The sequence below is a fragment of the Pogona vitticeps genome, chromosome ZW-PAR (assembly GCF_051106095.1).
Source record: "Pogona vitticeps strain Pit_001003342236 chromosome ZW-PAR, PviZW2.1, whole genome shotgun sequence".
Taxonomy (NCBI): Eukaryota; Metazoa; Chordata; class Lepidosauria; order Squamata; family Agamidae; genus Pogona; species Pogona vitticeps.
In genome coordinates this window covers 27,501-48,876 of record NC_135800.1, presented here as the reverse complement: position 1 = coordinate 48,876, position 21,376 = coordinate 27,501, and the positions used below count along the sequence as shown (strand labels likewise).

General features: G+C 49.4%; 1 protein-coding gene and 2 long non-coding RNA genes across 4 annotated transcripts; 2 read left to right on the top strand and 1 right to left on the bottom strand.

Annotated features, from left to right (window-relative positions):
- The first annotated feature begins 981 nt into the window (after positions 1–981).
- Positions 982–6,690, top strand: MYMK (myomaker, myoblast fusion factor). Of its 2 annotated transcripts, none has more exons than XM_072984731.2 (5): positions 982–1,246; positions 2,754–2,868; positions 2,993–3,141; positions 3,238–3,354; positions 5,163–6,690. In XM_072984731.2, the coding sequence occupies exons 1-5, from the start codon at positions 1,112–1,114 to the stop codon at positions 5,319–5,321; spliced, it is 675 nt and encodes a 224-aa protein (XP_072840832.2). In that variant the 5' UTR covers positions 982–1,111; the 3' UTR covers positions 5,322–6,690. The 2 variants fall into 2 exon arrangements, with proteins under 2 accessions (XP_072840832.2, XP_078238827.1); XM_078382701.1 differs by having other exon boundaries at positions 989–1,246; positions 6,268–6,690.
- Positions 6,691–15,663: 8,973 nt separating this feature from the next.
- Positions 15,664–16,815, top strand: LOC144585128 (uncharacterized). The gene is made up of 2 exons (XR_013539635.1): positions 15,664–15,919; positions 16,451–16,815. It is a non-coding gene; the product is annotated as an uncharacterized LOC144585128 (long non-coding RNA).
- A 69-nt stretch (positions 16,816–16,884) lies between these two features.
- LOC144585127 (uncharacterized) lies at positions 16,885–19,384 on the bottom strand. The gene is made up of 2 exons (XR_013539634.1): positions 19,266–19,384; positions 16,885–17,447 (listed from the first exon to the last, which is right to left on the bottom strand). It is a non-coding gene; the product is annotated as an uncharacterized LOC144585127 (long non-coding RNA).
- Between the last annotated feature and the right edge of the window lie 1,992 nt (positions 19,385–21,376).

Sequence of the window (21,376 nt, the reverse complement as noted above, 5' to 3'; positions counted from 1 at the left end):
GGAGCAAGTATTTCCCCCACCACCACCCCCAGCTCTCCCCAGACAGCCAAGCCTCAAATCAGCTGGCCTGGATAAGGAGGCAGTGCTTCGAGAGAAACCAGCGCTGCTACACTGCGCCTGGAGGAACTCCATCCCCATCTGTCTGTGCCCCAGATCCAAGGAGCTCCCAAGAGCCGTTGCAGGCGGGAGGCTGCACCGAGCTGCATCGACTCCCTTGTCAAGCCCGGCAGACCCAGACAGACAGACAGAAGCTTGTATCTGTGCCGGGCCTCCCTCTCTCCCTCCCTCCGCATGTCTGCCTCCTCAAACCGCAGGGCCAGTTGCTCCATCAGGACGTACATTCCTCCTTCCTTCTTCATCTGAACAGCTGTCTTGAAAAGGATGTGAAGAATCTGCACAAAGGTTCCAAGGAAAAGATATTCGTCCCAAAGAAGGGAGGAAGAAGGAGGCTTGTAATGAAGTTGTTTTTCTTTCTCCCCCCCCTTATTTTTTTAAGGGGAGAATGAGAGAGATAGAGAAAGAGAGAGAGGAAACTTTGCCTATAAAATGACCAACTGACCCCTGCTGAACTGGGCAGAAAGATCACTTATTCCTCCTTCCAAAGACTTCTCTCTGGAATCCAAGTCAGGCAGCTATGGGGGCTGTCAGTGCACCATGCATGTCCCAGGGAAGAGCATTCCACAAGGAAACATTGCTATGCGTTAAGGTTGGTGACAGTGGGGATGATGATGTTGGCTGTAGAAGTATCTGAGATCAAACTCCCCACTCCCCGCACTCAAGTGTTTCTGCAAACGAAGGAAAGGTTTGCTGGGTCTCTGAAGGAGCCCTTTGTTCTGGCTGGCCTTTGAGAAGGCTCCAAATGCCACCAGGACCAGCTGTGTTGTCAAGTGCCAGCCGTCAGCTGTGCCTCCTCACACCCATGGCCTTTGGGCACCTGTCATCTCGACACAAGAGCCGAGCCGAGACAGGGCTTTAAACTTCTGAGCCCTTTTGCTCCAGCTGTCCTTACAGCACAGACCTCCGAGAGGCCAAGAGGGTCCCAGAGCCAGGCAGCTCTCTGTTCTGGTGGGACCTTTCCTTCCCTCTTGACCAGCCACCGTTCCTCCTGCCAATGGGTTCTTTAGTTGCCAAGCTGCTTCTGCCAACTCTGAGCAGCCTGGCTTTCCTCCCAACAATCAGCATCGCTGCCAAGAGGCAATTCCACATGGAGGCCATGGTTTACTTCTTCACCATGTTCTTCATTTCGGTAAGACTCCTGTTTCCAACTTGAGCTCTCCTCCCCCCCCCCCCGGGCTCTCGTTAGGTGCTGAGGAGGGCTTTTCTCTCATCGGGGGAATGAGGGAGCTTGCTGTGTTCAGCTTGAGCATGTGTTCTGGTTTTGCAAGTGTCCCTTCCTCCTCCTCCTTCCTTCCTTCCTTCCTTCCTTCCTTCCTTCCTTCCTTCCTTCCTTCCTTCCTTCCTTCCTCTTCCTTCCTTCCTTCCTCTTCCTTCCTCCCTCCCTCCCTCCCTCCCTCCCTCCCTCCCTCCCTCCCTCCCTTCCTCCCTTCCTTCCTTCCTTCCTTCCTTCCTTCCTTCCTTCCTTCCTTCCTTCCTTCCTTCCTTCCTTCCAAGCCTTTTGTTTTATACTTTGACCAGCAGTTTATTGCTGGTGTTTAGCAGTTCCTTCCTCCAAGGACTCACTTCTGGATCTTTAAAGTGCCCTGAGACTATTTGCGCAGCCAGAGCCCAAGAGAAGTCCAGTCCAGACAGGACACAAGAAATGGCGTCTTTCTCTGTAGTGTGCTTCAGAGTCATTGGTGTTCCAAGTTAAGGGGTACTTTGGTTATTCTGGGAGGCTGCTTTCTTCCCCTTGTAATAGGGGAGACAGCTTGGGGCGGGGGGGAAATGCCACAGATCTTTGAAGGGCCCTCTCTCTTCTGGCTGAAGGTGAAGAAATGTGTGGGTCACGGAAGCCCTGGCACATGCCTCTGGCTGCCTAGGGTGGCCTGGAGAGGAACCACAAACACCTTTTGCCAGGAAATCTGCTTCCCCCTGAGCCACTAGCTTTCTCCTCTTGCAAAATGTATCCGTGAAACTGGAGGTTTCTGGGGGAAAAAAGGGCATTGCTTAAACCTTCCAGGACACAGATCTGAATGTGAATCGGTTGTAGTGGAGAAAAAAGAATCACACAGGGGGGCTGGAGAGGGAACCAGCCTCAGCTAAGCTACATATACAAATTCCAGAGTGTATTTGAAGACTGAACTATAGAGATGCTTTCCTCTGACTCTCAAGCTGTAGCACTTTTCTTCACTGACATAAGGATGGGCAAAGTTATTGACTCTGGCTTTACAACCATAAGTTGATACAGCAAAATACAATCTGTTTCCTGGTCCAGTATATTTGCGCTCCAAAGACCAGCTGGGAAATAGGAACTCTCTCCAGCAATGACCAAAAAAGGGCCAGGCAGCCTCCTAAACCCTTTGGTTGAGGTGTGACCTCAGCTATTGAAACTGTTTGTTGCAGAAGCAGCTTTCAAGAGCGTGGGTGCCTTGCTTTTCCTGCACTGTGTGCTTTTTAAATATTGCTTTAGATATGGTATGCTTGGCTTGGTTGATTTTCTATTTCACAGGGGTTAGGATTGCGTCATTATGACATTATGAGTTGCCTTGCATTCTCTTTGGTGTGTGTGTGTGTGTGTGTGTGTGTGTGTGAGTGTGCATGTGTTGTTGGTGAGGTGGGCTATCTGTCCTTCAGTCAGTGATATTTCTCCACAGATTTACCATGCTTGTGATGGCCCCGGTTTGTCCATCCTCTGCTTCATGCAATATGATATCCTGGAGTATTTCAGCATCTTCGGGACAGCATTATCCATGTGGGTGTCGCTGATGGGTAAGGCTGGATCTGTTGAGGAGTCTCTCCTTCCAAACCTGGAGTCCTTAAAACAGTGACAATCACACCTCTGTGGTGTTCAAAAGGACGCCTCTCTTCACTTTCCTGGTTTCCCATCCTACAGCCCTGGCCGAATTTGATGAACCCAAGCGCTCCACCTTTGTGATGTTTGGCGTGCTCACCATTGCTGTCCGGATATACCACAATCGATGGGGATACGGCGTCTACTCTGGCCCCATCGGGACAGCCATTCTCATGATTACGGTGAAATGGGTAAGAATGCATTTGCCTTTGGTCTCAAAGGTTGCCACAGCCATGGCCTCCTCCTTCTTCCTCTCTCTCCCTCTCTGTGTCTCTCTCTCCCTCCAGTTGCAAAAGATGAAAGAGAAGAAGGGACTCTACCCAGACAAAAGTGTCTACACCCAGCAGATTGGGCCCGGTTTCTGCTTTGGTGCCCTGGCTCTGATGCTGAGATTCTTCTTTGAGGTAGGCTAGCTCCAGGGGAAGATAGACCGGGAGAACCGTCTGGCCTGCCTGAGGCTCTGCTCCTGTGGGGGCCCATACGGACTGCCCTTGTAAATGTCACCAGGAGCACCGCCTTTCTGCACGGCCCTTCCTTAGATCACAGAGAAAGCTGCCTCTATAGTGCTTTGCATGAAATTTGTGCTCCGTGGCAGTGCAGAGATTTTATGTGGTATAAAGGCATGTTTCTAGGGTGCAGCTCTGAAACTCAGGCCACCCAGAAGATCCCCACCCCCTTCCTCTCAACTGCCGGCCACCTCCCTCTCAGGCTACAGGCTGGAAGGTCAGGCATAGGAGGACAGGAGAGCCCAGCCCACACCCCTGGAGAAGAAGCAGGTGGCCTGGCAGCTGGAAAACAAGGTGCTTTCCTGAGACACAGGGATCCTACACCTTGCTTGAAAGATGATGCCCTCTTCTCTCAAGCTGCTTGTCTTTGTCCAAGAGAAAAGAGCTCTAAGTCTATTCTGAAACCATTTTCTGCCTGTGCAAAGGTGCCACGGTTTCCCGGGTGCAGGTGCAGGAGCATGTCGGGTGCCGATCCGATAGATGCATGAGAACCCCACTTCTGGAGGTGCCCCTTTCCCATGTGCAGAGACATTGCAGACGGGAGATTAGTCAAACCTAGGATTCATTCCACCCCAGAAGAACAGGGTGGCGGTGGCAGCGGTGCTTTGCCGATCTCCAGAGTCCAGGAGAAAGGCTCCGGTCTGTCCTCCATGGTCTAGAAGCAATGGTGCCATTTTAGGGAAGTGCTCCTGAGATTCCTCCCAGCCGGGGGTGGGGGTGGGGCTGCCTGAGGCATGTTTTGCAACTGAGTCACTCGAGGCACAAGTGGACATTCCTGCTGCACCCCTGCTAAGACAGGGGTGGGATGGGGTTGGGTCGGCTGTGTCTGAAAGAGTTCAGCCCCTGCTCCAGTTTCTACCCCATCGGTCCTTCCTCCCCCTTCCCTGTCACTGTTTTCCATGTTCTTTCCATGAACACAATGGCAGGGGTGTGTGTGTGTGTGACAGAGGTGGCCCTTGCCCAGCCAAAGCCTGAGCCCAGTCTGTGCGCCAGCATAAGTGGGGATGGGAGGGGGGTTTATTTATTTATTTATTTATTTGACTTATATACCACCCCATAGCGCTACAAGCACTCTCCGGGCGGTTTACAATTTTTAATTATACAGGCTACACATTGCCTGGGTACTCATTTTACCGACCTCGGAAGGATGGAAGGCTGAGTCAACCTTGAGCCGGCTACCTGGGATTTGAACCCCAGGTCGTGAGCACAGTTTTAGCTGCAGTACAGCGTTTTAACCACTGTGCCACAAGGCTCACTGAGCCCAGTCTGTGCGCCAGCATAAGTGGGGATGGGAGGGGGGTTGGAGAGGTTAGCTCAGGTCACATCCATAGGGAAGGGTGGGGAGACAAGGATCTCCTCCAGTAGCCCAGACAGAAACAAGACCTCCCACAGGTGCTGCTTTCTCCACGTCTCCTAGATCTACCAGGTGCTTGTTGAGTGAGCCCTCGAGTGACCTCAGCCCCAGCCCAAGCCCTGGGGAGCCGACCCTCCAGCCCTGGCGGCTGGTGGGAGCGTCAGAAACCCCGGCCCGGCTGCCCCCCGCCCCGCCCAGCCGCTTGATCCGCGCCCTTCCTTTCTCCAGTCCCCGCCCGCCCTGTCCTCCGCAGAGGGGCGCCTCGAAGCGGACAGGTGGGTGAGTGGGTGGGGGCCCTTCCCTGGCTGCCGCCCTGACGCCCGGCCCCTTTGTCGCCCCTGTATTCTCTCAGGACTGGGACTACACCTACGTCCACAGCTTCTACCACGGCGCCCTGGCCATGTCCTTCGTCCTGCTGCTGCCCAAGGTGAACAAGAAAGCCGGTAACGGAGGCGCTCCGGCCAAGCTGGACTGCTCGGCGCTCTGTGGCTGCTGCTGCTGCGGCGTCTGAGGGAGGCTTCCCGGCTCCTCCCGCAGCGGCGCTTCCCTGCCTGAGCCCTTTCCTGCCTGCCCTCCCCGCCCCGCCACGCGTGGAACCGGCCCTGGAGAGCGCAGCCTCGCCCTCCGGCTCCGGCGGCTTCTCTCACTCCTCCCCACGCGCGACCCGCGAGCCCCCCACGCCCCCCCACCGGGGCTCTGGCCGTCCACCCCACCATACCCCGCCGCTGCTCACCAACAACTCCGGGCGGGCGGAGAGAACGCACGGTTTGACTGAGGCAGGCTAGCCAAGGCGAGGCGGGGGGGGGGGGGGCGGAAAAAGCCTCCCTCTCTCCCTCTCTGCCTGCCTGCCGGCCGGCCGGCCTTCCTTTCCGCCGCCGTCGCCTGCCTCGCCCGCCACCCGCTGGGAGACTGAACCGAAAGAAAGCCGGAGCCCTCCCCGCAGGAAAGAAGCAGAACGTGCTTGCTCTTCCTTTGCTCTTCAACTTGGGAAGAACCATTTGGTCAGCTGTCAAGAAAGGCCTAGAAGTAACGAGAGACTAATAGCCGCTGACGGTCGTATCGCTGAGGGTTGTCCTGAAATGCTTTATATCACATCCTTCCATTTAAATCGCTGCCATGGTTCACAGAGGAATGTTGAATTATCCCCGGGAGGGGGTGGGTTAGAGGAACAGGCTGGGCTGGAGCCAGGGGTCTTTGCCAGGCGCCCGCTCTGTGCATCCTCCCTGATGGCACCTGGACACACACACACACACACACACACACACACACACACACACACACACACACACACACACACACACACACACACACACACACACCGCCCGGCAAGGGCCCCAGAGGACCGACCCAGGCCATCACACCGGCCACAAACAAGGCAGAGTAAGGCAGGGGAAAACATGGCCGAAACACGTCCTGCCAGCCAAACATACCAAAATATTGAATCTACTTTCAAACAGTGCTCATATTGTGTAGCCGGTGGCATAAATATCCAACGGAACAAGGAGAAGCCGGCCACAAGCCTCGCCGCGGAGGCCCCTCCCGGAGCGCCACGAACGGGTTTTCCTGGAGCAGCTGTAATGTCCTGCTTAGGAGCCTGACCTGACGGACCAGCGGGGAGAAAGAATAACCGGTCACGATTGGGGAGCCGCCCCAGGCTCCTGGGGGTCTCGGCGGCGGCGGCCGCGAGGAGGGGAAAACAAGGCGAAGGGGGAGCAGAGTGAGTTTTCTCGTCTCTCACGCCAGCAGCTCAGAGCATTCTGAAGCTTTCTTTTAAAAAGAGGCTTTAAAAAACAATTTCAGCTACTTTTACGACGTTAAGAGTGTAAAAAGTTACCTATTCAAAATTGTAATTTCGACAATACGTACTGCATATTTCATCATTTCCTATTCTGTTTCATTCCTCTTAACGATGGATGTGTTTATTTGATGTGTAGTTCTACAGAAACAGTGCAATAAGTATCGGTGTATGCAGCTCAGTTCATGCTGCAGATCCCAGCAGTGCGGAATTATTCAGATGATGATACAATCCAGGAAAACTACTGCCCGTCTTGCGTAGAGAACCAGAGAGAGTTTTGCTGACTAAATAAGGCAAAGCCTACAGAGAGAGCTCTTCAGAAAGGTGGGAGGGAAGAGAGAAATGCTTTTTTTTTGTATTTTGTGTTTGTGTTTGTGTTTATGTGTCTGGTTTGTTTGTTTGTTTGTTTTTTACAAAAGGCTTTCTCTTCCTTTCATTTCTTAAGCAGGCAAAATGCACCAAAATGATATCCAGTGTACTTAAAAATCCCCGAAGAAGTGGCAGGCTTCATAAGGGAGCATCATTCCAGATAAGGGGCTGGAATTCAAGGTAGTCAGAGCAAACCCCCTGAAATCAGTGATACTTAAGCTGATGCCAGCCGAATGCTCAGGGTCTTAGCTAAGCAAGCCTGGACATGATAAAGCCGGCATCTGTAAAGTTTTGTCAACAGTTTTAGCAGCACTTAAAGGACAACACAAGTCAGACAAATGTTTCACAGTTGCTTGGAATGGCCTGCCTTTGCTTTCAGGGCTGTCAAAGTGCACTGGCGGGTTGTGTCCATGTGACATATGGAACATGCCAACAGGGCTCCTTAATAAACAGGGTAAGTACGTAGCTGAAGACCAAAATAAATCATATAATACAACAGTATATAATATACTAATGACAAGAGGGTACTTCTGAGCATGTGCAAAGAAATATTTCATGGATTCTTCTTTGTTCCATTCACCATTACTCCTGTATGTCTTACCTGGAATTGGTTAGCTAGTTATGTGCCATCCAGTCAGAACCAACTTACAGCAACCTTAATAGGGTTTCAAAGTCAGTGAGGTTTTTACCAGTTCCACTCCTCTAGTGAGCTTCTATGCCTGAGTGGGTGATGGAGCCGATGACCTCAGGAGGGGGTGAGCGCTCTGACTCTGAGACATTCAAGAGAAAGGTAGACGGAGATCTGGATTCCTGCACTGAGCAGGGGGTTGGACTAGATGGCCTTAGAGGCCCCTTCCAACTCCATCATTCCCCTTTTGAGAACCAAGCCCCATGCCAAGGGGCGAGGGATTGGAAAGAGACGGTTCAGTTTGGATCTCTTGCTCCCGCTCCTTCCCTGAGTGTCTTCCCCACAGCTTGGCACTGGGGTGAACCCTAGCTGCCTTCTGCTGCCCACCTGCTCCCAGCCAGGGGCCAGCAGGTGTGCCCACATAGGGGGCTGCGACCACGTTGCATGGGCTGGAAATTTAGGCGGGGGGGATGGGGTTCCCACATAGGGCAGCCTGGATGCCTGCAGCATCCCAACTCAAACAGACTGTTTAGTGTTGGTGAAGTGGACGATTTATTTATCCTGTCTGGGAAGAAAGCCAGGGCTCCATGTCATGGACAATTAGAGCAGGATGTCCACCAATATATATTCAGTGAAAGCCGGCATTAATCCTCTCTCTGTCTGGAACATATTTGCACCACTGTCATCCATCAAGACTCGCTTCGGGCTGGGTCCAAACCACCCCAAAACTGAGAACCCACAGCAGACACAGAGAAGGAAAATTCAAGACACTGCTGCAGGAAAGCTAGGAGGCTAGAAGAGAACAGAAAAAGGGGTCCTATAGAGAAGGCGGCCCCAGGCACTGGAGTTCCTTGAACCCTTGGCTTTCACTTGTTTTTAATTAAAAAGAAATAGCTAGTATAGTGGAAAACCTGTATTTAAAAGCACACGAGCAATGCCTGGCGCCCATTAAGCTAGAGGGACTCCTTTTGATTTTAACATTACTGAGCAATCTCTTTCAGTTCTCTTTCAAACCCTCTTGCAAGTCTGAGCTCATTCTGAGCCATAAACCTCTCTAATCTTCCCTCTACCAATATTTGCTGCCCATTTGGGCTCTTCCTTAGTGATTTGTCCATGTTCTGATTCCAATATCTGCCCCCTTTAAATCGTAGCTAATCTGAAGTCTCCTTATGAGCACCCTTCTGTTCCTCTAGATGTTTCGCTCTTCTTTTTCTGGCAGGAAATGTTCTGACTGTGCCATCTAGATCTTGCCTCCAACTCACCTCCCATCCCACATGTTTCCTTTTCTTTCTGAATGTTACTGACCACAGGATCTCATTTAGGATTCACTGCAACATCGGAATCAGCTTCCTTCAAGTCCAACATCACATCCCTTTTCCTCAGTTTAATAAATCTCAAAAGGACAGGGCCACAACCAAACAACATCCCCCTTCCTTCCGCCTTGCTGACCAGTTCCTTTTCCTAGGTTAGTACCATGTCCAGAGCAGTTGTTCCTGTTGCATTTTGGGACAAGCTCTGGTCACTTTTACATTTGGAAGGCACTTCCACTTTTCGCTTCTGGAGGCACACACTGCTTTGCAATCAAAATTGCTGTAGAATTTGAGGATGCTCCGTAAAAATCAAGCCTGTCCCAATTGTGAAGACAATGTGAAAAAACTTGACTGGAAAGAAGAAGAAACCCATCAGTTGGCAGTCAGTCCTCAGTGGGCCGGGGGGGGGAACCTTCAACAAGATGCTGCCCACGGGATGGGGAAGTGGGATTGAAGGGGGGAGAAATAAATGAAGGTTTGCCTTTCTTTTTCACCAGGGGTATGATTTCAACGATCCTAAGGAAAAAATCTAGAAGGAAAACGGATGTAAGCCGAGGCAGGGGGAACTCTAGTGAAAGATCTAGGTTGGAAAACCTTCCCTGGAAGCCCAAAAACTGTCTTGTTTCTGTCCTCCTAAGCTCCTAGGGTGCGTTTGAACATGGACACTTCATTTTGCCCCCATAAGTAAGAGCTATGGAGAACACTTTCTCTCCCTTGAATACCGTCAGCACAATCTTACACAGGTTTACTCAGAAATAACTCTCACTCAGTAACTCACGAGTATAAGCAGGCATAACATTGCAGCGTTTGTGTTTAAGAGGGCTTTGAAACTAGCAGCTGAGGTGAGAGGGTGAGAAGCCCAACCCAAGGTAAACCAACAAAGAGGCAAGCACCGACTTGGGGGCTGCAGAAGAGATGTGGGGGGAGTTGGGATGAGGGTCCAGGACAGACCGCTCAGCCCCTCAAGAGTCTTCCTGAGCCAGGATTCCCTCTCAGGAAGATGGGGGGGGGGCAACTGCAAGGAGAGGGGGAGGAGGGTGGTGGCTGTGGCTTTTCCAGGCAGCTTAGCTCCTTCTGGGATCCTCTAGCCAAGGGTCAGAAAGTGGAGAAATGCTTGGAAGAAGTTGGAGTAGCTTTTCACAGAGCGGGCAACGATTGAGGCCGGTCACTGGAGCTGTTGGCTGATGAAAATTCATATCTGGCCACCTACCGGCCTCTCTCATCCATCTACAACTTAGGCTCCTCTCCGTACAGTGAAAAGGAGCTTGCTTCTCCATAAAAATCCCAAGAATTCTCTGGCGGCTAGAGGTGGAGCCCCCTCCTGCCTCGTCCAGCTGTGCCCCAGCCTGGGTTCCTGCTGAATCACGGTGTCTCTGCATTCCCATGGGCCTGACAGGGTTAATTTCACCTTCTTTGGAGGAGATGCCACGGAAGGAGCTCCAACATGCCCAAGCCTGCATGGCCAGACAGCCTCTGGCTCTCAGCAATGTCACTGCAGCCTCCCTGGATGGTTAATGCCAAGGAATAATTCTAAACATTCACTGGGAATGTAGACAAAACAGCCTCTCCTCACCTTTCAACACTGCTGGGAGTTTGGCCTGTGAGAAGGTTTTGGTCCGCTGCCAGCAACCTCGGCTGCTTTCCTAAGAAGTGATGTTATTGCTAAGGTGGTGTCTGAGACCAAGGACCTTGCTTGGGTCTGCTACTGAAATTTCCTGCTCTCTGTTATTCCACTCTTCAGTAAGACGATATGAAACCCAAAACTTTTATTGCCCCTTTTAAAGTGGCTTTATAGTTCCCTCTCTGCTTCATATACTGCCTTATTCTCCTGAACTGTGATGTTACTTAGGGGAATCTGGGTTTGGGGCTGGAAAAAGCATTGATGTTTCTGCCACAAAGAAAGAAAGTTAGCAGACTGCAGAAAGATTAAAGGGGAGGGTGGAGATGCAACCCATTTCTCTAGATTCTGCTGCCGCCGCCGGGTGGCACTTCAGTCTGTTCTGAGTGAACAATGCGACCCTTGTTCATGCAACCAAAGTCATCCCTAGGAAGATCTGGGCCAGGGGTCCTGCAATTCTGGCATCACATTAAGAAAAGAAACCCAGTGTTAGACAAGGGTGTATTTCATCTCTCTTGAGTGTTCAGTCAAATATACAGTAGCAAGAGCAACAGTAGCAGAGATGCCGCTGATGAAATAATCACAGGGAGCATTCCCTGGGTGAATCAAGAAGGTGTAGACGGAATCGCCCAGGAATCACCGGTCAAATCTTCAGCAACCAAACACTTCAATGGAGAGAAGCTGCCAAAATTTGCCCCTGTTCAGCAGAGGCTGCCTGCTGCATCTCTTTAGGAGTCCTAGCCCAAGCCACCATCTTGTTCATACCACAGAAAGACAACGCTGGGCTTCCTCAAGAAGCAGCTTGTTCTGCGTCTTCCCCTCTCTCGGCCAATACCGTTAGTTATAAAAGTAGGGGTTAGAGATGGTGAGGGGAGAGTGGGTTCAGTCCCCCAACTCCCTCCTATGGCCAAATAGTTCCCCAAAGATGTCCCCCAGTCAGCACACAAGTATGTGAAGCACCGGTCCAATTTATTTCACCAAAAAGGTGGCTGAGCGATCAGAAATCTGCCACACAGCTGCAAGAACCAAGAGAGGCAGGGAGAAGGTCTACCTTCCACTGTTATAATTAGGAGCATGTAAAGGGGAAGGGATGAGATCACGTAGCAGCTTCACATCTGGAAAGGATTTGGTGGGCAAGTTAAGATAGCTGCAGATGGCGTTCGTTGTTTTTAAAGCAGAAGCTGATAACCAGTAAATGCTTCAGGATGTCGATGAGAAATAAAATGGGGCCAGAAAGTGTGGATCTTTCCAATCAAGAGAAATTTCACAAAGGCTGCTGGGCTCTTTTGCAGGCAGCCGTCATAAGAAAAGCAGAGCTGGGATTTGGGGCCCAGGTTCTGACCACAGGGACTCAAAGGAAACCACTCTCCCGAAGGCTGCCTGAGTATCAAGCCGAGGGTCCTCTCGCCTCAAACGGCAACCAAGGTTTCATTGCCCCAGTAACACGTTTCCCAAATCAGAAGGTAAGAGAAGCAGGAAAGAGGAAATAGAACGCTTGAGATTTCAGGTGTCTGCTCAGTGTGGATTTTTGCCCCGCAGCAAAAACAATTTAGTGTAACTCCTAAAACATCAAAATCTCCTGTCCCCATAGGTCAAATTCTTCGGTAAATACTTGGCACACGGTCAAAACATGGAGAAATAGTTGTCATTAACATTTGGAGCTGCAATTTGGACTCTGCAAAACCTCGCAGTGTGGCCACACTGCTAAAACCGAGCTGGTCCGGATCTGCTCTCCCTGCCATCACCCCCCCAGTGAAGAAATGGCATTGCCTTTTGTCACTTGTACCCATGGCCCATTGAAACACACCCACACCCACACAGGCATCGTTGGTCATTTTACTGCAGACAGGCTAGACCGAAGAACCGCTCTTCTGAGCATCTCAGCCCAACCCAGTTTCCCAAGCTGGCCCCACCACACCCCAGTCGTGACTCCTGGTGTGTGGGAAAGAAAAGAGGAAAAAGAGGGGTGAGGCAACATGATATTCACACAGTTTGCGCAGCTGTGGACAGAGGTGGCTCTTCCATTCTTGGTTCCTGTGCCCTGGAGCGAAGGCTCCAACTCCGCCCGCCAAATAAAAGGGGTGATGCAGTCCAAGCTTCGGCTCTGCAGCAGCGCCACGGAAAGCCCCAGAGCCACATGACGTGGCTTTCAGTGGAGAGCCCTCGTGGTGAAATTCCCCACTCCTCTGCAAAGGCCATGTTTGAGGGGTTCAGCTCCCCACTGCTCTTGCCTAGTGAACAACAGCCAGGAAAATATGGTGGCTGCAGAGGTGCATGGCCATTGCTATCTTTTCACTTTTGATGGAGTGAGTTTATTACCTGCTTCTCGGTTTCTCTAGAGCCCTGAGAGGTGGCCAAGGGGAGAAGGGCTGTTTGGTGAAGTGTCAGTCATCAAGTCGCCTCTTTAGAGGTCACGTCAGGTCAATTTCTGAAAAGAAGGAAACAGAAGGGCTCCTCAAGGAAGCCGTGAAGGCTCCATCATGCAGGCTGTGAAGGGTGTGCCAGGAGCAGCTTGTGGGTGTGAGTCTTGCAACCAAAGGCTAAATCCTCTGCTTTTGGGAGGGCGGACGGCAGAAGAAGCGGCTGGTGTGTTTTGTCGGTTTCTTTGTTTGTTTGCATTACCCCACTTGCCAAGTACAGCTTTCCTGCTCTTCAGATGAAAAAATGGCCACAACTGCCACACTTTCGATTGTTGACACCACCACCGAAGCTGTGAAAGCCTCTTCCTTAGAGGCATCCCCGCCCCATGCATATCCCATCATGCTGCCAAAAGAATCACAGAACTGCCAATGAAGGAACGTTAGAACTCGAACAGACCCCCACAGGGACTTGAATCTAATTCAAAGCAGGGAGGTTCCGCAGCTCAGCACTTCTTTTTGGTAAGCAGCCATCCAACCTCAGAGGATCAGGAGTCAGATAGCCCTGCCATGTTCCTGCTCCCCATCATTGGACAAGAAACCGAAACATGGACTTTATCAGCACAGCTGGGGCGTTGTACTGCTGTAATTCCATCCACGGATGTGAATCTTGAGTGAGGGTGAAAGCAGCCCCTCAAATCTGGAAGAATCTGGAAGAAGTGCTGCAGAATCTAACAGTCTGCTAGCCAGACCATTTGAATGTCAAACTGTTCTATATATGCAGTCTTATAAACCATCAGTATTATTTATATGTACCTTTCCATAGATGTTATTGGCTTGCTAACCGATTGGGGAATCATTGGGATTAAGCGATATACCTCTTTTCTTATTGCTCTAGAGTTTTAGGAATCAATGCTTCACATCCCGTTCTGCATTTTACTTGCAGTAGTTCTCCTTATGCAATTATGCCTTTAAAAAAGTCATGAAGCTGCTGGGATGCAGAACATGAGTGTTTATATTGGCTCACGGCTGCTGCAGAATTGATCTTGGCTACCATGCACACACAGACATTTTTTGCATTCTTCCAGGATTAAGTACTGAAATGTTCAAGTGAGAACCAGCTGCCTCTTTTCCTTGTAGCCACCGTCCTCTTTCCAAACACATGGTGGATTACTACAGTGAGACCCTCTATGCATAAACAAACATACATGTGTGAATGACATAAATACCAGTTATTGCTTGAAAACTGTGTATGCGTACACCTGGCCTGCACTGGTTCCACACAGATATTTCTCAGCGATTTAACTCACCTTGAAAGTAGCTAATCTGCTTCAGCTATGTTTGAGGGAGAAGAAAAAACTGTTCTAAGGTGTTTTTTCAATGTTTGAACTGCTGTGTAGCCAAAACGGTAGTATCCTGTTTCATTTTAAATTTTAAAAATTGTTCTTTTTTTTTATTTCTAGCCTGTTTTATTAAACAGATTTTAGCAAATTTTATTATTTTTTAACATTGCACATCACTTTGGAAGCAATGTTAATGAATGCATTAGACTAGACTAGACTAGACTAGACTAGACTAGACTAGACTAGACTAGACTAGACTAGACTAGACTAGACTAGACTAGACTAGACTATCTGCATCTTTTGCAGTTCTTCTCTAGGACTTACTGACCACCGAGACTAGTCCCCTTATGAGTGGCCCTACCAATCCCACTGCCAGAGGGGAAAAAACCCACTTAAACCAAAAACTGGGGACCTGCACTTCTGCAGGGCACAGTTGTCTCACTCGGACCTCCCTCCCTCTCCCTCCCTCTCTCTGCCTCCAAACCGCATATGAAACGCACGGGGGGGGGGGACTCAGCCTTGCAGTCATCTCCCTCACAGTGCACTGCATTAAATTATTTGAAGTTCTTCGTGGTTGATTCTTTCTTTCTTTCTTTCTTTCTTTCTTTCTTTCTTTCTTTCTTTCTTTCTTTCTTTCTATTTATTTATTTATTTATTTATTATTCCCTCCTATCAATACTTGACTTTATTTTTACTATAATTTTCTGTTTTCCCATCTTGAGCACTACTAAGTATTACTAATTACTATTGTTTAGAATTATTTCTAATTGTTTAATTGTTTAATAAGTAAATGAGAAGGACAATGACAATAACTATAACAATAATAACCATTTATTACTATATTTATTTACTACCCTTTCATGCAGTAATATTATTAAGGCACACAATTATTCTAATTTAAAGTACCAACACTTTGTTTAAATGAGAAATTGCAGACATCTAAAACCACTTTTACAAGTGGCTGATAAAGGAGAAAAGGGGAGGGGGTTACTAATAAAAAGCAGATGAAATAGACAAGCACCGAATGTCCAACGAATAGCAGGTTGGGAGACCAATCAGGAAAAAAAGGCACGAGGAGGCTTACTCCTCCTCAGTCCCTACAAGAGCGAGGTGCCCTTCCTCCTCCTCCTCCTCCTCCTCCTCCTCCTCCTCCTCCTCCTCCTCGGTCCATCCCAGGATCTGCCCCCCCCCCTTCCAAGCTGGAGATGGTTAGGAGTGGGGCTTTTCATTCCCCCAGCTGGCAAGCGGGGGGGGGGGGGGGGAGTGAAATAGTTAGGGTCCTCCAGCATGAAGCTACCAGTAGAGGGAGCCAAGAAGTTGTTGGCCCAGTGAGTAGAAGAACTGTCTAGCATGCTTGGTCTCAGAGTGCCTTTCATACTGACGTTCTAGCCTTCAGAAATCAGAGGGCAGGTCCTCTAGGCCCGCCTCTTCCTACAAGTCTTCATGGGGACCTTCTAGCCCCTTGCAATTGGAGAGCAGGTCCTCCAGGCCCACCTATTCCTGTGCTGTTGCCATGGCAATACAAGGACGCTAAAGGCTGGTCCGTTTGGCTTTTCTTCCCCGCCATGTCTTCCCTATTTTTTGCCCCACCTGCCCCTGCGGCTTCCAGAGGCTGTTCCGGCTGCCCGCCGGTGGGAGACCCCGGCCTGTACAGGACGCTGCGCCGCCCGCACCGGGGACGACAGCTAGGTAAGCAGGCCTGTGGGTGAGGTAGGGTGACTGCTGGACCCCTTCTCCCCCACCCCATGACAGGCTTTGTAGTCCTCTAGGAGAGGAATCTGATCCAAGGTGGGAAAGGCATTCCTTGGGATTTTTCAAGTCTTTGGGGCATGTGCAGAGTTAGTTTGCATCCTCCCCATGAGGCTGGCCCTTAAGTAAAGGATTAAAGGGGGTCTGGGGGGATTTCCCTCCCTCCTTCTCTCTGCCTCCAAACCCCATAGGAAATGCAGGGCGGGACTCAGCCTTGTAGTTGTTTCCCTCACGATTCACTGCATTAAATGATTTGAAGTTCTTCATGGTTGTTTCTTTTATATATTTTATTTATTTTATTTTGTCTTATTTATTTATTTATTTATTTATTTATTTATTTATTTATTTGATTTATATACAGCCCATCTGGCAGGGCAGGGCACTCTGGGCTGTTTGTTACGGGCCGTCCTCCCCCTTTCCTACCGGTTCGCTCTTCGTCATCTCTGACGTTGCCGTCTCTTTCTTTCTCAGCGCGCATGTGCTCTACAGCCACGGCGAGGTCACTCTCAGCAGCCTGAGCCTGAGGACCAGAACACGCAGAGTTATGGTAACGTGCTCTGTATAGAGGACACGGAGCAGTTTCTAGTGTGGGTGAGGAGGCCGATCCGAGAGTGACAATCCCTTCGACACTGAAGACAAATCCAATCTGCCCCCTGTCCAGCTCCCTGGTTTTGCTGCTTTTGTGACTTCCTTTTTGCCTCGGCCTGCCGGACAAGGGTCTTTTCAAATTGGGAGAGGCCGTGATGCATCGCCTGCCTCCAGGCTGAACACTCAGATGTCAGGGTTTTAGAGAGGCATGTTAAATAAACAAAATATTATATTAAAGGTAAAAACAATGTAGAAATATTTAAAATGAACAAACTAAAAGCACTCTGAGTAAAGGAAAACACAAGTAGTAGTAAACATGCAGTCATGGGTATAATGTCTGAAAATCGATCTAAAAACCAGTTAGGTAGCCAGACACTCCGGGAAGACTTGCCTCAAGAGAAAGGGCTATATAGGTCAAGATCAGCTGTTTAAATTGAGTCCAGAAACCGATCGGCAGCCTGAGGAACTGCCGTAACACAGGGGCGAGGCGATCGCTATGAGGAACCACAGTCCGCAATCCGGCTGACTTTTTAGTCATGCGGAAGTATCTTGACACTTTCTATCGATGGGACGACATGGAGCCTGTTACGCAATCTGGATTGATTATTAAGCTACAATAAAGGGTACTTCTTGACCCTACAGTGGCTCCTTATGATAAATTGCTCCTTTAGGCTTAACTTCCACCCCCACTCCACCTGCAGAGAAGGCCAGACTGCTGGGCTCGTTCGGAAGCAACGCCGATCCAAGGCCAGAGGTGTGGGTTGTATCATGAGCAATTGTCTCCAAGTGAATCCTTGAGTGTTTGCAGAGTGGACCCTGTCGGTTTATGGATGTCTATAGCCCAAAGAACCCCTGAAGGGATTTCCTTTTCCATGTAATCCTATAAAGAAAAATACAAAATAAAATCTCCTGCACAGAATTCGAATCGTAAAAGACAGCTGTAGATTGGTTCCACATTCCTCTATATAGGAAGAGACAGCAAAGCATCCTTGAAGAAAAACTCACGAAGGGATTTCCTTCGTCCTGTCATACTAGAAAGAAGAAACTAATCTTGCTATATTAATGTTAAGAAGCAAATTAACGTCAAAAGGATTAGTGTACATTTCGTTTCTTTTTCTTTTGGCAGGCATTAACCAAAAAAAAAAAAAAAACCCACTAGAGCACACATTCCTTTATCGATACTAATAGAGAAAACGGAAGCTCCTATTGCACAGGTTCATAGAAGATGTTTCGGTAGCTCTATGAGGCTGCAAGCGCCTCCTCCTCACGGCTCCGATGGTTGTGCTAAGGCTAAGTAAAATATTTAGTATCACCGGATCGCTTCCTACAAATCCGCTTCGTCTAGAGAACCCGACAAATAGCCCTCCAACTTAGGAACTGTAAGAGGACAGTGTAGATTTTATTCACTTGAAGTTTTTCTACCCTGTCTTCCTGCTAAAAACAGGATCCAAGGCGACTTACAGCATTAAAAGACAATATTTAAAATTTTAAATGAGTCATTAACCCAACAATTTGTATAACCTCGTTATTCCTATCATGATTATTCCTAACGAAAATACCCCGTTTGTTGTAGTGGAGAGAGTGCGTTAAGAAATCAGGAAGCCCAGGTTTAAATACCCGCCGAGACGAGTAACATCACAGAGCATTGAGTTAAACATTCTGCTCTTGGATGAAAATTGGTATCCTTGACTTTGAAACCTAGCTGTTAAGTTTGTTGCATAAAATTTTTCCACACAGAACACACAGGCAGGGGTGGCTGCCATTTTTTGTTTGTTAAGTACATGCCTACAACAGACAAATCCACTCCTTCATTTTCTTGTTTGGGAAGGTCTTCTAGTTTTTTGTTTGTTGGTTTTTGCTACACCCACTGAAAGTGGTGTGTGCGGGAAAGAACATTCCTGAGGTAGTATTTGATTCCCTGAAATAACGCCAACGTTGCATAAGTAGTTGTTTTGTCTGTTTTTTTTTTAAATGCACACTTACAATGGCCAAATTAGAAATTCCAAGTTCCCGATTTATTTAATAGATTTGGACAGCGCAGCTGAAGAAAAATAAGATTGACCAGTGATTGATGTTTCAGTAGAGAAGTCAAAATCGGAGTACAGTATTTTTAGGCAGCACTATTTTTGTTTACAAATGCATATTCATTTTGTTGCACTTTCATTTCATTTTCCGGTTGAGTTATTATAGCAGCTTGTTATCAGGCAAGAGGAAATCTTTTAAACGAAGCTGCAGCTTAACACTGTGAGCAACGCATAAGTAATAAGAGGAAAACATTAACCCCTGGAAATTACTGAAACCTCTGCAGAGCACAAGATCCATTAAAAAGGGGGGGGGGTGTTTGGCTATTTGAATGGGGTTGGGTGGGGAGACAGTAGATTAGACCCTCCTGAGCAACCACTGGGGGGGGGGACTGCAGTAGAGTAAGACAGGTCCCCCACGATAGGTTTTATCAGAGAGAGCCTAGATTTCCAAACTACCGCAGGCGACTACTAAAGGAAGATAATAAAGGACCTGACGTTGTGTAGAAAAGGCTGCCAAGCTGGTTCTAAACTTTTCTAGGGGCTCGTCAGATGGAAACACCCCCCCCCCCGCCCCGCCCCGCTTAACACCCAATGTATCAACCCCCCCCCCCCAACAAACTTTGAGCGTTGATCTGAAGACGGGGAAAAAAGGCTTCTTGGTCAGGCTTGGCTACCTGGAATCCGAAACGCCGGTTTCCCCACGTTGACGACACAGCTGCCCCCCAGGAATCTCAACCGCGCCAGGTGAGGGGCTAGACGTGACGAAACGGTATCCTTGATTGGCGGGTCTATCCGGTAGTGGTTTGAGTTCAACCAATGGGGTTGAAAGAAATGCGGAGGAGGCGGTGCTGCGGAAAGTGAGGGAAATGCCGGTTGAGGGGTATTTGGACTTCGGGTTCCCATGCGAAAGCAAGTCGGGGTCGTTCTCGTGCGGGGGCTGGGGGGGTTTTGAGTTGTACGCGGTGAAGCGTTCGAGGTACTAATGAAGGGACTGTGCCGTGCCAGAGGTGGTTTTTGTTTCTTTCGTTGGTGAAGCAAAAGAGAGAAGAGGGTAAGAGTGTCTAGGGTTCCGTTGGGGAGGTGCACCTCTTTGTACGATTAAAGTGAAGGGGGAGCGTTTGAGTGTTTTACTTCTCCTGGGAAAGGTTTTTGAAATTGTGAAAGGTTTTGAAAGGAAAAGGGAATGTCTTGCTCTAAGGGGTCCGTGTTGCATCGTTAAAGGGCAGTGCGGAGGTGCGGTATTTAAATGACTGAAAACTGAAATCTTGTAGGTGGCAGTGATTTGAGTAAATTGCATGTGGGTTTTTGTTCGTTAGGGTTTACTTATTTTTGCCGTCGTAATTGTGCGTTTGAATTCTTATTTGAAAAGAAATGTTTAAAAAAAATTCAAGAAGTTGTCACTGGATTATGGGACGGTGATTTGGAAGTGAGGTATTTAAAGCTCTGCAAGGTGAATTGTTTGAGGTCACAGCGATCGGTATAAATAGCATGTGGGTTTGTGTTCTTTAGGGTTTACAGTTCTGGTTCCTTTTGTATTAATTAGCGCCATCCCAAGTGCGGTCCGGAGCGTGTATGTGAAGAGCAATGTTTAAAAAATCGGCGTAAGGGGTGTGCAATGCATTGTGGGAGCGTGGTGAGAAATGAGCGTTTAAAGTAGGGTTAGGGTGAAAGTAGCGCAAGGTGTATTTTTGGAGTTGAGAGAGATGTGAATAAATTCGGTTTGTCTTTGTTCGTGTCGTTTAATCGTTTGAAATGTGGTTTTGGCGAGCACATTTGTGGAACGCATGGAGGAGGGTTTGTAGAAACGATTGAAAGCTTTATGTAAAGAGAAGAATGGTAGGGGAGAGTCGTTATGGGCAAAAGAGTGTAAAAGGGCTAAAAGTTAAAGCGTAAGAAAAAGCAAGGAAGTTGCATTTTGTTGAACTGAACGTGAGCTGCAAGAGTTGAGTTTGGAAGGGTTTAAATGCGTGATCTGCGTAAAAGGGTCCCATAATGCATCGTTGTGGGTTTCTAGCAATGTTTTTCAAGATTGGTGTAAAAATAAGAATTGGACGGGAGAGTTGGGCTGGTAAATTGAGTGGAATATGAAAAAGAAGTGTGAACAGATACAAATAGAAGGCGAGATGGAATTTTTTGAGCTCACTGTGACCTAGAAGGCAGCAGGATTGAGGGTTTTAAATAGCAATCGGGTTGTAGTAATGTTATAAGGAGAGAGCTGTAGGTTAGGTGCTGTAGAGGTGGATGGCAGCTAACTGAGTGGGGGGAGGGGCAGAGTAGGGGGGAGGGGCAGAGTAGGGGGGAGGGGCAGAGTAGAAGGGGGAAGGGCAGAGTAGGGGCGCAGAGGAGAGGGTGGGGTGGAGCAGAGGGGGGCAGAGTAGGGAGGGGCCAGAGTGGGGGGGGGTGGAGCAGAGGGGGGCAGAGTAGGGAGGGGCCAGAGTGGGGGGGTGGAGCAGAGGGGGGCAGAGTAGGGAGGGGACAGAGTAGGGGGGGGTGGAGCGGAGGGCGGAGCCGAGGGCAGGGCGGAGGAGAAGGTGGGGCGGGGCGGAGCCGCGGGAGGGGCCGATTTTTTGGCGGCGCGGGCTCGCGCGCGCGCGCGCGCGAGCCCGCGCCGCCAAAAAATCGGCCCCTCCCGCGGCTCCGCCCCGCCCCACCTTCTCCTCCGCCCTGCCCTCGGCGAAGCAAGGGCGAACCCACACCTCGCAAAAATCTGCCCCTCCCTTGGCTCCGCCCTGCCCTCTGCGAAGCAGGTGCAAGTCTGCGCCTCCCAAAAATCTGCCCCTCCCCC